We start from the raw sequence: 15,955 nt of genomic DNA on the forward strand, positions 1-15,955 counted from the left end.
TATGATATAAGATCATATATCCAAATGAGAAGGAAATAAAAACATCATTTCTTTTAGGCTACAAGATAGATTTACACTTGGCCAGTCTGCATCCATGGGTTCTGCAATCACAGATTCAACCAAATGTGAACTGAAAATACTTGGGGGAAAAAAAGATGGCTGCATCTGTATTGAACATGTAAAGGCTTTTTTCTTGTTATTATTCCCTAAACTATACAATATAACAACTATTTACATAGCATGTACAGTGTATTAGGTATTATAAGTAACCTAGGGATGGTTTAAAGAATATAGGAAGATGTGTATAGGTCATATGCAAATACTATGCCATTTTATATAAGGGACTCAAGCATCTGTAGATTTTGGTATCCGCAGGGATCCTGGAACAAATCCCCCATGGATAACAAGGAATGACTGTGTTAAGAAAGATTCAAATTCACTGTATTTTCATCAAATAGCAGAGACAGTAAGAAAAATATTTATAATACTATCTTCATTCATTAAGCAAATATTTACTGAATAGCTACTAAGTGGCAGGCATTATGATTGGTGCTGAAGATACAGCAATGAATAAGCCCCTATTCTAACTAGATCTTAATGTAGAATTCACGTTCATAATTCTTAAGATATACAGATATCTCTGTTTATTTAGATGGTGAAAACAGGAAAGATAAGTTTTTCCAGGCAGTCTGTCAGTAAACAGACCTTATGATTGTAAGCACCTTGAAAACACGGCCTATATCCGTCATGCTCACTATATTCTAAGAGTCTACCGCAGTGCATGGCACATGACAGACAGTTAAAGATCTTTTGAATTAATGAAGGCACAGTGGTAAAAAGGACATTCTGAAAATGGGGGTCCTACCTAATAAGAGTTTCACTTGATTTGCTGCCTTCAGTGGAGTCCCTTATCGAGTTGTTGCTTCTGTTGGTAGAGGGATGGGCAAAATCACAGTTTACACAAAGTATTTTCTTACCAATATAACAAAAGTTTGTGAGAAAAATAATGTATTCTTATATAGGGTGAAATGATATCATTTGACAGCTGGATAAATAAATCATAAACATTAACTTAATGATACAACAAAATTGCTTCTCTCAACATTACTTTTAGATAGATATGGATTCGAAAGAGTGAGACTGGGGCACTGGCTCTTCCAGGTGGAGGAAACAGAATGGAGAAAAGCTTGAAGACAAAAATAAATGAACTTTTGGGAATCAGGAGAAGTCTGGTTTGATTAGAGTATAACACAGGAGTGAAAGCAGAGTGGTCGGTCACAAGGGAGATTTGCCAGTGAACACTCTGGTTGATTCTTCAATGTCAGACTGAGGGAGATGTACTTAATGCAGCAGGCATTGAGGAGCTACGGAAGATTTTCAAGCAATGGCCACAGTGTCTTACACTATGATGAATAATGAATTAACATTAACCTTTTTTCTTTTTTGGCTAAAGTCAATTTTTGAAAGCTGTCTTTGATTATGGTCATATTTGGAATTATGGATTTTATTTCTTTGTGCTTTTAAAATTTTTCATTTAAGAATTCACCTATTCAATTATTGATGAAAATAGGATTGTTTTCAACAAGGTGCTTATAGTCCTAAATTGAAGTTTTTATAGTTTCCTTCTGGACCATCCTTTTCTCAAAAGTTATGTAAGCCATTGTAAATATGTGTGAATGTAGAAAAAGTCTTCCATTTTTGTTATGGCATACCATATAAATAGCTTCATATGGATAAACATCAGCAAATTTTAAAGAAAAAATGTCTACTGAGTTGACTTCCAGAAACTAAATTACTTCAGTACATTTCATTGAAATATTTTTTAAAGTCAGCTAAACAATGAGCCCAATATGCCCATTAAGAGTTATATAAACTGTCCAAACAGGCTTCTCAAATTATCAGGCCACACATAAAATTGTTGGACAATTAATTTGATTCAGAATCTCAGATTCTTCTTACCTATGGCACATGTCTGATCTCAGGCTGGATTCGGTAATGCAATCTCTTACCCTATCCTCTCTGTATAGAAAATATAACTCTCAGTTAATCATATAAAGCACAATTTCATCCATGTCTTTTTAGACTAATCAATTGCTTACATATATTCAATTTTTTTTTTTTTAGCAGCAGCTGTAGATTTTAGGCCTCCAAGCAAATTTTGCAAAGGGCTCTGGAGTTCATCAACTGAGAAATGTTTTCCTTCCACAAATTCTTAAAAGCTTTAGGCTGAGTTTAGGCTTTAGTGACAAGGTCATTTATAGGATTATAGCAAATTAACATTAACTCTCTAAAGGTAGGGACCAAATATATTCAGGTTCAATACAGTCCAATAGCATCCAAGCCCATCATTAGTGGCTGGAGTGGTGGAAGCTGATCAGGGAAGTCCTGGTAATCCCTCAGAATGATCAGTGCTGGGGAGCAAGGGTCTCTAACTTTTACTTCTGGCTTTTCCTCTGTTTCATAGGAGGAGGCATGTCAATCTATGCCTAAGTTTACAAATCTGTCAAATGAGTGTAATAATACTGCCCTGATTTGGAGGGCATATTATAGTTATAACAAAAATGAAAGTGCTCTGAAAATGAAACCATTCATTGGACTAGTGACTAGTGGAACAGTTTTGACATTATCTGCTTCAGATAATGCAATGTTATGCTAATGTAACTGGGCTGTTACTAATGTTTTACTGTTATTACTAATAATTAACAATTAGATAAACCCAGCTAATATTTGGCTACCTCAGGTAAATACATATGAATTGGACATCATAAGAAACTGGAGATTATTTATATACAGGCATTATTTCAGGAAGTATTATTTTTAGGTGTCATATAACCAGAAAATGAATTACAACAATGGGCCATTATAACACTAAAAAATATATATCATATTAAAATGCTTTAAGATAAGCTAATCTAAACGATAACATACAAAAGTAAATAGCACTGTCTGAGAGAATATGAGACCCACATTGATGTTCGTAGCTATATGCAAGGAAGGGCTGGTGAACTGCCTGAATCCTTTTTGGATCTGATCTTTTATTAATATAATCAAATCAAGTCATTGGCATGAATACAGAGAAAATGAAGTCTTCTCCTATTATCTTCTACTTGAAGCACATGTGGTTCTCAGGGTTCTAGTTTTATGTCCCTTACTGAACTGTGTGGCTGCAGACACGTCAACCTTTTGAGATGTGTTTTACTCATTTACAAAATGTAATAAATAAATCCTTCTCTGCCTTGTCTCAATCAATAAGATTATGGATGTAAAATCTTTTGAGAATTAAAATTTACAAATGTAACTGTGGGTGACACCTGCAATGACTATTTTCTGAATAGAATGACTGTATTGTTTTCTCTTAATGTCAAGTCGTTTTACATTTGCTTAACTCCTCCATTTTCATATTGTTTTCTGTGGTGATTGCAAATATTTTTAAAGTTATTTAAACCTCATCCTCCCAGAGAGTAACATGTGAATAACTCAATGGCAAACCATTCATGAGATGAGCTTTCCCATTCTGTATGTACACAACCTTACACAGCCACATACATGGCTCCTAGAGATGTCCTTCCATCCTCCTCTGTCTTGCTCAGAGACATAGCTGGCTCCTCATTGATCACACTTCTCAACTCTTGGAGAAGCTGTTTCAGGTCCCTTGTTGGATCTTCCTTCAGTGTGTTAGCTTTCATAGAGTGCTGAGTTAAAACAATTTACAAACAAAGACACTTAATTTTTTCAGATTTCTATGCTATTTCCTATCACAAAATTAATGCAACGGGTCAACAGAAATTATGGAAAAGCAAGAAGAGGAAAACAAAAAAAATCACCCATAAGTTTATTACACAGTGATAATCAATAATAACCATGAAATAATCAATAGAGTACTATAATTTATATGTACATGGACACATATACATATATGGGACCAAACTACAGATATTTATTTTTAAACTGCTTTTATTTTAAAATTTTAACAATGCAGTATGAATGTCCTTACTATGTCACTAAATATTTTCAAGTACACCTGGGCAAAACAATTTTCACTACTTTGTTTAAAGTTTAAACTAATTTGATAAAGCAATGGAACTTGAGAAGGAACTCTTTAGAGATGAGTTAATCTACCCCCAACATTTTACTGATGAGGAAAGAAACATTCAATATTTTCAAACTGTGTTAGGTGGCGTTTGAAAATAATATGGGATTTTCAGATTGACAGTGTTCCCCAATAAATATTTACAATATAATAAGGAATACAGACATTCACAATAGGCACATCAAGAGGGGAAACCAAATGATCAGAGTGCAATGCTGAGCAGGTGAACTCAGGCTATCCTTGAGCTATTCTAGCTGGAGGAGTCCATCCCACTGAAAAGCTACAACTGTTACACAGATTGGCTGCTGAGGGATGAACACTGCAGATTTTCAATTTGTTGAGCTTTAATTTTCTAGGATTTATGCGAACAAAGAGCTGATGTTACTGGTATAATATAATCCTCATATCCTCCTCTTCCCAACTCCACTAATAAACCAATATAATATCCAGCTGAAGGTATCAAGGGTTCTAACTAACTGAATGTGTGCTAAGTATGTCTTTCCAGTTTACCGATAGCTATCTTACCTGGAAATTGTCATGATGAGTCAGTCTAAAGTTCCACAAATTAGACTCCACTCAATTATTAAATTTGACTTCATTTGCTTAAAATATAAGGATGTGAACCACTTTCTCAATTATGAATAAAAACATTTGTCTCTTAAAAAGATGATCCAATTTTACCAAACACTGGTTTTATTCTTGTCCTCACCCTAATATTCATAATACCCAATATGGAATAAACCCCATAAAGTTGATAAAGTTTTATCCTATGGCAATATTCACTCACCTTAGTTATAACCTGAACTTTTTATCTTCCCATCTTCTGCCCACCAGAAAGTTTATCAAATAAGCTTTGGCAATTAACGTTAAAATTTTTGAGCCATTGACATTTATTATAAATGAGCAATGTAAAACCAATAAACACATATGAATATGTTGTTCCCCCTTGTCATTGTGGCACCTAGGTTATTTGAGAGTGACTGATGCTTTACAAAAGTTTTTTTTTTTTTTTTTTTTTTTTTAGACAGAGTCCCACTCTGTCACCTAGGGCGGAGTGCAGTGACAAGATCTCAGCTTACTGCAACCTCCATCTCCCAGACTCAAGCAAACCTCCTGCCTCAGCCCTGCCCCTGACTAGCTGAGGAGTACAGGCATGCACCACCATGACTAGCTAACTTTTTTTTTTTTTTTTTTTTTTGTAGAGATGGGGTTTCACCATGTTGCCCAGGATGATCTCAAACTACTGGACTCAGGTGATCTAGCCACTTTGGTTTCCCAAAGTGCTGAGATTACAGGCAGGAGCCACTGTGCTGGCCGACATGAGATTTTAAAAAGCATTCAATTTAGTATTCACTTAGCAATTAATTATAATTAGTCCTATGATATTCTTTTATTGACTTTATCCCAATACTTATCTTTCAAACTTCTATGTGTGTTGCTCCTCCAATGAAAATGTAAGCTCCACAGAGGCAAAGACTTGATTTGATCATTATTGTCTTTATATACTCCATTACGTACCCATACTTTGCTTGGGTATAAAATCACAAAAATACCAAGGCTGGAGGGGTCCTGAAAATTATCTGGTTCTAGTCCAACTCCCATATCAGAAGTGATGAAGAATTCTCTCTATGGCATTCCACTAACATGCTTATCTGGCATTTGCTTGATCACCAAAGACCAAGGAAGGCAGTTTAATTTTTGTATAGCTTCAATTCTTTGAAAGAAAAGCTTCCCTCCATACCCATGGTATGGTCACAGTTCTAACATAAGAAACAAGTGTAATATAAGTCTTTAAAAATTGATTATTTATTTTATCATACAACCCCCCTCACTTCCCAACACACACCTCAGGCTAAATTTATTCAGGAAAACTCTGAGCAGAGCAGAGAACTGTCCCCCTTGCTTGATTTGGATGCTATCTCTTTTTTGGTTACCAGACAATAATGCTGACTCAGGCTGAGCAGGCAGTCAACTGAGAATCCTTATGTCTTTTCTAGGTGTTCTTAATAAGCTCCCTCTTCTGTGTCCTATACCTTGTATTTTTGGGTATTCACTGTAACAACAGAAATGCCTTTTTTTTTTCCTGAGTCAGGGTCTCATTCTTTTACCCAGACTGGAGTGCAATGATGTGATCACGGATCACTGCTGCCTTGACCTTCCACGCTCAACTGATCAGTCTCCTGAGTATCTGGGACTATAGGTGCACACCACCACACTGGGCTATTTTTTTTTTTTTTTTTGTAATAGGGATGGGGTTTTGCCATGTTGGCCAGCCTGGTCTCCAACTCCTGGGCTCAAGCAATCTGCCTGCCTCCGCCTTCCAAAGTGCTCCCAGGTGAATCACCATGCCTGGCCAATTTGTTTTATTTAGTCGAAATTATCAATCTTTCTTTTTAATGTTTCTATATCATATAATGGTTTTATTAATTCATTTTAATACTTCATTGGTTAATTCATGGGAAATATGTTTTGATTTATAACATGAGCGAAATACACTTTTTAAAATTAGAAAACAGCATGGCCAGGCACGGTGGCTCATGGCTGTAATCCTAGCACTCTGCGAGGCCAAGGCAGGTAGATCACCTGTGGTCAGGTGTTCGAGACCAGCCTGGCCAACATGGTGAAACCCTGTCTCTATTAAAACTACAAAAAATTAGCGGGGCATGGTGGTGCACACCTGTAATCCCAGCTACTCAGGAGACTGAGGCAGGAGAACGCTTGAACCTGGAAGCTCTCAGTGAACGAGATCGTACCATTGTACTCTAGCCTTGGTAACAGGAGTGAAACTCTGTCTCAAGGGAAAAAAAAGAAAAAGAAAGAAAATAGCTAGAAAATAGTTCTAAAATATTGTTACATAAAACTTTTATCAGGCTTGTAAAGAAATAAACACATGCTCTTCCTGAAGTTACCAGAGCCCAGCAAAGGAGCAAAGGATCATGCTCCCCAACATCCCAATCCTTTGACCCTTAGAACATGGGTCCCCAAACCCAGAACCAGTACTGGTCCATGGTCTGTTAGGAACAGGGCCACACAGCAGGAAGTAAGTGATGAGAGTGAATGAAGCTTCATCTGTATTTACAGCTGCTCCCCACACTCACATTACCACCTGAGCTCCACCTCCTGTCAGATCAGCAGTGGCATTAGATTCTAATAGGAGTGTGAACCCTCTTGTGAACTGCACATGTAAGAGATGTAGGTCGCACACTCCTTATGGGAATCTAATGCCTGATGACCTGAGGTGCAGCTGAGGCGGTGATGCTAGTGTTGGGGAGTGGCTGCAAATAAAGATAAACATTAGCAGAGAGGGATTACTGCATAAATCCATTGCTTGCAGACTTACTAAAACCCTAACAGTGTGTGGCAAGTAACAATTAAGCTGCATCTGGTGGCTGGCTTTACAGTGGTAAGTGAGTTGTGTACTTCAACTGTGTAGCTGCATCTGGTAGCAGGCTTTAAGTCAGAATCCGACACCTATTTTAGTTCATGTGTCCTGCCCATTATTTGATTTACCACTTTGCCTGTGCCTCTTTTCTGCACTGCATACTTTTCTCAGTCACAGTTTTAGTAAGCCCATAAGCTAACCCTAGCCAAAATGAATAAAAACAACCATCACTGGAGAGCTTCTTGGAAAAGGGAGAAAGACCCAATGATGAGACAGCAGAAGGCTGTAGAGTTGCCAATGAAAAGAAAGCTGCATTGAAAAGAAAGCTGCATTTAAAAGAAAATGTCAAGAGTCCTGCTTAAATTATGGGTTCACTGCAATAGGTAATTCACATTCTCCAAGCCCTCTTTTTATAATATGTGGCGATCGGCTATCCAATGAAGCCATGAAACCTTCAAAACTGCTTCATCACATGGAGACTAAGCAGCCTGCATTAAAAGACAAGGCTTAGGAGTTTTTCAAAAGAAAAAAAAAAGTGAACATGAAAAACAGAAGCAATTATTGAAGGTCACCACTTCATCAAATGTGTCTGCACCGAAAGCGTCATTCTTAGTGGCTAACCACACTGCAAAAGCTAAGGAGCCTCTTACTATTGGTGAAGAACTGATCTTGCCTGCTGCTAAGGACATTTGTTGTGAACTTTTAGGAGAGGCTGCAGCTCAAAAAGTGGCATGTGCTCCACTTTCGGCTAGCACTATAACTAGACAGATTGATGAAAGAGCAGAGGATACTGAGGCACAACTGTTAGAGAGGGTTAATGAGTCACCATGGTATGCAATCCAGATTGACAAGTCTACTGATGTTGACAAGGCAACAAACGCTTATTTTTGTGCTATATATTTTTCAGGAGGATGGGCATGAGCACATGTTACGTGTGCTTTTGCTGCCAACCAACACCATAGCTGCAGAACTAGTCAAGTCTTTGAATGAGTACATATCAAGAAAACTGGTCATTTTGTGTTGATACATGCATGGATGGAGAGAATGCCACGACTGGACAGCTTTCTGATTTCACTACTTGGGTCAAAGAGGTCGCTTCTGAATGTGAGTGTATGCACTGTGTCGTCCATAGAGAGATGCTGGCTAGGGGAAAAATGTCACTGAACTTCACAATGTTTTGGAGGACGTGATTAAAACTATCAATCACATTAAAGTACATGCCCTTAACTCATCTGTTCACGTAGCTCTGCGAGGAGATGGATGCAGAGCACACAACTCTTCTCTTATACACAGAAGTGAGATGGCTTTCTAAAGGTAGATCACTGACCAGAGTTTTTGGGTTATGAGAGCCGTTCCAGAGATTTGTTTCTGAAAAAGTCACCACTGGCAGCACATTTCAGTGACACAGAATCGGTCACAAAACTTGCTTACTTGTGTGAAATATTCAACTTGCTCAACAAATACGATCTGTCACTTCAGGGGAGAACAACAACTGTGCTCAAGTTGGCAGATAAAGGGGCTGCATTCAAAGCCAACTGGAATTATGGGGGCAACAAGTGAACATTAGGATTTTTGATATGTGCCAAAATTATCAGAGGTTTTGAAAGAGGCTGAACCAGGGTCTCCTATCTCCCAGCTGGTGCATAATCACCTATCTCAGCTTCTAAAGAGTTCAAGGATTACTTCCCAACCACAAAAGACCTCTGACCTGGGAAGCAATGGATCCACCACCCATTTGTGAATAAACCAGGTGAATCGGCTTTCTCCATACTAGAAGAGGATCAACTGCTTGAGACTGCAAATGTCAGTGGCCTTAAAAGTATGTTTGAGGTGACTTCAAATCTCCCTCTGTTCTGTATTAAAGTAAAGGCAGAATATCCTGAGATTGACACAAAAGCATGTAATCGTCTGCTTCCATTTTCAACAGCCCACCTTTGTAAAGCAGCGTTTTCTGCAGTGACAGCAACCAAAAAGAGATTAGGGAGTAGACTGGACATAAGCACACTTCAGGTGTCACTGTCTCTCATCATCTCCAGATGAGACCATCCAGTTGCAGGAAAACAAGCTCAGGAACCGCACTGATTCCATGTTATGGTGAGCTGTATAATTATTTCATTATATCTTACAACGTAATAATAATAGAAATAAAGTGCGTAATAAATGTAACACACTTGAATAATCCCCAAACCACCCACCACCTCAACCTGTTCTATGGGAAAACTGTCTTCCATGAAACAGGTCCCTGGTGCCAAAAAGGTTGGGGACTGCTGCCTTAGGATACACATTAAGGCTATTTCTAGGGCACATATATTTGCAGGGCAAAACTTGTACAAGCTTTTTGTGATATGGGAAGAAAATAAGCTTATACATGAAGTTGTTAAGGTTTATTTCGTGGTTTGGTTAGTTTCCTATTACATTCTGACTCTGATATCATTGACTCTGAAATCATTTTATGTTGGACTTGTTTCTAAAATTTTTCAAAAATTATATCTCTAATGTACTTCCCTCTTCTCCAATACTGCTTTTTCTGATGGCCTTAAGTCTATTACAGGCAAACTTATGAGTCACGATGTAAGATAAGTAAGGCCTGGGAGAGTGTACTACTCACCCAGTTCTGTCTCCATTCTCCAAAGATAGAAGATAAATGAAAAAGCTAAAAATAATAGCTTGATCTCATTCAGTTTGAATTCAACCATTCTATTTTGAGAATGTCTGCCCCAAACCCAACTCTTATATTTATATTTATATTCCTTTTAGAACACTGTAATGCAAATGGAATATAAGTATACTGTTTACATAGTATATTAGGAATAGATGGGCAGGAAACAGGAAAAAAGTTATGAAGTGCTGCTAAAAATCTTGCCAGCATCATGTATATTTCATTGGCAAAGATCAAGGACAGCGATAACAAACTATAGTGCATAGGAATGGAATCTGATACACAACCAAAATCAATTCTATTATCTTAGATATATTTTATGTCTTATGTTAAAATAGCCACTATTTAAAATATTAATCTAAAATGCTCCTATATTAAACTATCAATTATATATATGTATGTATATATGTATGTAAAAAGATACAGTACCTGCATGTACAAACATACAGTACCTACATGTTCCAGGTATTTGAGTTTGGACCAAATCACATAATATTACTTTTCCGGTTTTCCTATTTTCTTATTCATAACACAATAAAATCACACAGATAATTTCAAATGCCTTTGAATATCTAAAACTGCGTGATCCTCATTCACAAAGACTAATGAAATACACTAACAGTTCTTGTAGGGTATGTACATTATCAACTTAAAAAATATTTTTATAAATATCAATCAGCTATATAATGTAGAGAAACAGTACAGCATAATAGTTAAGGACATAAGTTCTGGACTAGGCTGTCTGGGTAAGTCTTGTCTCAATTTCATTTTTTTTTTTTTTTTTTTTGGAGACAAAAAGTCCTACTCTGTTGCCCAGGAACTGCAGCCTTGTACTCATGGGCTCAAGCAATCCTTCTGCTTCAGCCTCCAGACTAGAACTATAAGCACATGCCAATATACATGAATAATTTTTTTTTTTTTTTGTAGAGATGAGGTCTCGCTACTTTGCCCAGGCTGGTCTCAAACTCCTGGTCTCAACCAAACCTCCTGCCTCAGCCCCCTCAAAGTGTTGGAATTTCAAGCATGAACCACAGTGCCCAGCCTCAACTGTATTCTTGCTGTATAAACCATGTATAAGTCACTTAGCTTCTTCAAGCCTCAGTTTCTCTGTTTGTAAAATAGGTATAACAATAGCTCTTACCTCATGTTGCGTAGTTGTGGGAAATGAACTAATCTACAAAACTACTTTGCACAGTGCCTGGCAAAGGAGTTTTCAGTAAGCTATTACTAGAATCATAAAATAAAGAGACTAAAATAAATAATAAATGAAGGGGCAATGTAGAACAATGCAAATAGTAATATTCTGCTTCTAAGCTTGGCATTAATTTCTGTACTATGCTAGGTCACATTAAAGTGACACTAAAGGAATTAAGAAGGATAAAGAAGACAGATAACATTAGATTAGTAATGCTGACAAAATTTTGGGAGACAGCAGGCAAACAGATAATTCATAATTAATTTAGCAAAACAAAGTTAAAACTTAAAGTATCTGCACAGAAATTGCCAGTGTGAAGCAAGTTACCCTGCCTCTGAGTTTTCTTTTCTTCTTCTTTTTTTTTTTAATTACACTTTAAGTTCTGGGGTACATGTGCTGATCTTGCAGGACTTTTACATAGGTATGCACGTCATGGTGGTTTGCTGCCTCCATCCCCCCATCACCTACATTAGATATTTCTCCTAATGTTATACTCCCCAACCTACCTACTCCCTGCTATTGCTTCCCTAGCCCCCCACCCCCAACAGACCCCAGTGTGTGATGTTACCCTCCCTGTGTCCATGTGTTCGCATTATTCAACTCCCACTTATGAGTAAAAACATGCGGTGTTTGGTTTTCTGTTCTTGTGTCAGTTTGCTGAGAATGATGGTTTCCAGGTTCATCCATGTCCCTGCAAAGGACCTTAGCTCATCCTTTTTTATGGCTGCATAGTATTCCATGGTGTATATGTGCCACATTTTCTCTATCCAGTCTATCCTTGATGGGCATTTGGGTTGGTTCCAAGTCTTTGCTATTGTAAACAGTGCCACAATGAACATAGGTGTGCATGTGTCTTTATAACAATTTATAATCCTTTGGGTATACACCCAGTAACAGGATTGTGGGGTTAAATGGTATTTCTATTTCTAGATCCTTGAGGAACTGCCACAATGTCTTCCACAATGGTTGAACTAACAGTGTAAAAGTGTTCCTATTTCTCCACATCCTCTCTAGCATCTGTTGTCTCTAGATTTTTTAATGATCACCATTCTAAATGGTGTGAGATGGTATGTCAATGCGGTTTTGATTTGCATCATGTATTTCAAAGCCCAGGGTAAGAAACAGGGCAGCAAAATTGGAGGACTGCCTAAGTCTACAGGAAAATCTGTTAGAATTCCAGAAGCTGTCTCTAAATACTCAGGTGATTACTCATTCTTTTCCCCTAAATGAATTTAGAGGCTTAATCTTTGAGTAAGGCTGAACCAAAGGACTTTGGACTCTATAGAGATATCTATCTGGTATAGCAGGAGTAAGGTTGCAAATGTTAAATATGAGTATTGAGACTGCATAGATAGATAGATATTAATAGTCACCCTAGACTTCCTCTCCCACTCACTTCACAGAATTCTGACTGACACCTATAAGTCAGGAATAAGAGATCCCACTTCAGGGAAACTGATTGGCCCAAGAATAAAGAACTATAGAAAATTTTGGGATCCCTCAATAAAAAAGCAATACCTAACCATCTACCACTTGACAAACCCTGAAACCTTACGTAAAGCTTTGGATAGGTTTTTAGGGCCTCAGTCTTAAATATGGATAGAATTCCAAGGGTCACCAAGCATTAAAAGAAAGCCTCTACAAAAACAAAACAATGAATTCCAAGAAACATTAATAATTCAGGTAACAGAAAAAACTATTCAAAAACCAAAGTTAATATCCTTAAAGAGAAACAAGAAAGTATTGGCTGGGCATGGTGGCTCACACTTGTAACCCTAATAATTTGGGAGGCTGAGGCAGGTAGAACACTTGAGGTCAGGAGTTGGAGACCAGCCTGGCCAACATGGTGAAACCTGATCTCTACTAAAAATGCAAAAATTAGCTGGGCATGGTGGCGGGTGCCTATAATCCCAGCTACTGAGGAGGCTGAGGCATAAGAACTGCTTGAGGAAGGTTGCAGTGAGCTGAGATTGTACCACTGCACTGTAGCCTGGGTGACAAAGTGAGACTCCATCTCAAAAAATCAATCAACCAACCAACCAAACAAACAAAACCAGGAAAGTGTTGCACCCATGAAAGATCAGAAAGCTACTTAAAGAGAAGACCTTTTAAAAAACAACAAAAAAATGGTTCCTGGAAATTAAAAAAGTACATGATACAAAATTCAATAATTGTTTGGAAGACAGAATTGAAAAACATTTCTCAAAAGGTGGGAATAAAAGATGAGAAGATGGGGCCGGGCATGGTGGCTCACACCTGTAATCCCAGCACTTTGGGAGGCCGAGGCGGGCAGATCACGAGGTCAGGAGTTCAAGACCAGCCTGACCAATATGGTGAAACTCCATCTCTACTAAAAATACAAAAAATTAGCCAGACATGGTGGTGTACGCCTGTAATCCCAGATACTCTGGAGGCTGAGGCAATAGAATTGCTGAACCTGGGAGGCGGAGTTTGCGGTGAGCCAAGATTGAACCATTGCACTCCAGCCTGGGCCTTACAGAGTAAGGCTCATCTCAAAAAAAAAAAAAAAAAAGTCAAAATTAAAGAAAATCAGAGAATCAATCCAGGAGATCTAATAGAAAACTGATGAAAATTCCGGAAAGAACTGAGAAAACAAAGGGAAGAAAATGATCAAATAAGACCCCCTTGTCAAAAAAACAAAAAACAAGATGTTGGCAAGGGCACAGAGAAAAGTGAACGCTCATACACTGTTGGTGGGAGTGTAAATTGGTTCAGCCACTGTAGAAAGCAGTTTGGAGATTTCTTAAAGAATTTAAACAGACTACCATTCAACCCAGTAGTCCCATTACTGGGTATATACCTATAAGAAAACAAATCATTTAACCAAAATGACACATGCACACGCATTATCATTACAGCACTATTCACAGGAGCAAAGACATGGAATAAGCCTAGGTAGTCATCAACAGCAGACTGGATAAAAAAAAAAATGTGGTACATATACCATGAACTACTATGTAGCCATAAAAAAGAGTGAAATAATGTACTTTGAAGCCTCCATTATAGCTGGAGGCTGTAATCCTAAGCCAATTAACACATGAACAGAAAATCAAATACTCTATATTCACACTTGCAAGTAGTAGCTGAACATTGGGTACTCATGAACATAAAGATGGCAACAACAGACACTGGTGACTAATAAAAGGGGTAGGGAGGGAAGGGTTGAAAAACTGCTGGGTACTATGCTGAGTACCTACGTGATGAGATCACTTGTACCCCTAAACCTCAGCACACACAACATACCCAGGTAACAAACCTGCACCATGTACCCACTGAATGTAAAATAAAGGCTGAAAAATAAAATAAGAATAAAAAAAAAAAAGAATATCCCCAAGTGGGGATTATTCTGAAAGAATACTAAAGATAAAGAAAAGATTCCAAATGCTTTAAGAAAAAAAACGGGTCATATAGAAATGCTCTGGAATCAAAATGGCACAAAAGGAACACAATTCTGAGCATCGATCAAATGTAGGTGAAGAATAAAGGCATTTTCAGACATGCAAGGTTTTAAAACACTCATAAAAATGAAATGTGCGTTTTCACAGAAAGTCGCTGCATTATGTGCTCCATCAAAAGAAAGAAACCAAGAAAGGGAGTTAAGCCTAAAAAACAGGAAAAAAAAAAGATGAAGGGAATTTCTGAGACTTGGGTAAAAGGAAAATCCAAGAAGGCAATCCTGCAGCAAGCCTAGAGAACAACCAGTCCAGACTGGAAGAGGAGTAGGGAGGGCTCTGAAATATACACATACATAATATGTGAATACATAAGAAAATTCAAAAGCTGCTAAAATATCTGATTAGTTGACTCATACTAAAAGCAGTATTAAGAGTTTTCTTCAGAGAATGTTAAGGGATAATAAGGTCTAGGTATCTAGAAAACTAAGTAAAGAAAAAAGCAAAACAATTATTAAATCTAAGGGCAAAAAGGAAATACAATCACAGTTCACTACACAGTTCAACTAGGAAACCATCTATACAGTCATAGTAATTTGAACAGTCAATATGATTTAACCAAAATTTATGATATAGTTATATGTGGGGACTTATTCAGGGAAAAGAAATGTGTATATGTGTAAAACATTTTTATATTCTACAATAGAAGTTTATAGATAATATCTAAAACTGTACAAACGGGATAATAATAGAGGAATTCTCTTACAAGGAATGACAGATCAACCCTTCTGTTGAGAATTCACAAGAAAAGTATACAAAATATTTTTAGTATACAAATGTATACAAAATATTTTTTTAAGTCTGTCTGACAGCATTAGAGAGCTACCAAGGCAGGGAAAATTTATGGGGCCAATATCTGGAACAAAGAAAATCCAGAGAAGCATACGATTTTCATTTGTCAATCCTAAAAGAGGCAGCTGAGACGGTGAGGGGGTAAGATGAGCTTTTAGCATAATCAAGAAGCTAGAGGGATAAAAATAGGAACTATACCAAAGAGGTGGACGCTAAGCAGTAAACCTCAGGCTGTGAGGATAAGAGACTTAATCCGAATCACTTCAATCCCTGAATAAATTACAGTAATGAGGGACTGTTAGTGCCCTTGGTTTAGCTACTAGCCAGGAGCAAATGTAAATCCTCCATAAACAAAGAAAACTGT

At 37.5% G+C, this 15,955-nt stretch overlaps 1 protein-coding gene across 10 annotated transcripts in view; it reads right to left on the bottom strand.

Moving 5' to 3' along the window:
* CCDC158 (coiled-coil domain containing 158) overlaps nt 1–15,955 on the bottom strand; it is a 111,712-nt gene that overhangs the window by 23,337 nt on the left and 72,420 nt on the right. For 7 of the 10 annotated variants that reach the window (XM_074396303.1, XM_039468448.2, XM_074396310.1 and 4 more), the window contains 3 exons: nt 3,547–3,692; nt 1,960–2,019; nt 866–925 (listed from right to left, as the gene is read on the bottom strand). In XM_074396303.1, coding sequence (XP_074252404.1) covers nt 866–925; nt 1,960–2,019; nt 3,547–3,692 — 266 coding nt within the window. The remainder of the gene's footprint in view (nt 1–865; nt 926–1,959; nt 2,020–3,546; nt 3,693–15,955) is intronic. The other 3 variants (XM_074396306.1, XM_074396307.1, XM_074396309.1) reach the window with 3 other exon arrangements.

The sequence above is a fragment of the Saimiri boliviensis genome, chromosome 3 (assembly GCF_048565385.1).
Source record: "Saimiri boliviensis isolate mSaiBol1 chromosome 3, mSaiBol1.pri, whole genome shotgun sequence".
NCBI classification, from domain to species: Eukaryota; Metazoa; Chordata; class Mammalia; order Primates; family Cebidae; genus Saimiri; species Saimiri boliviensis.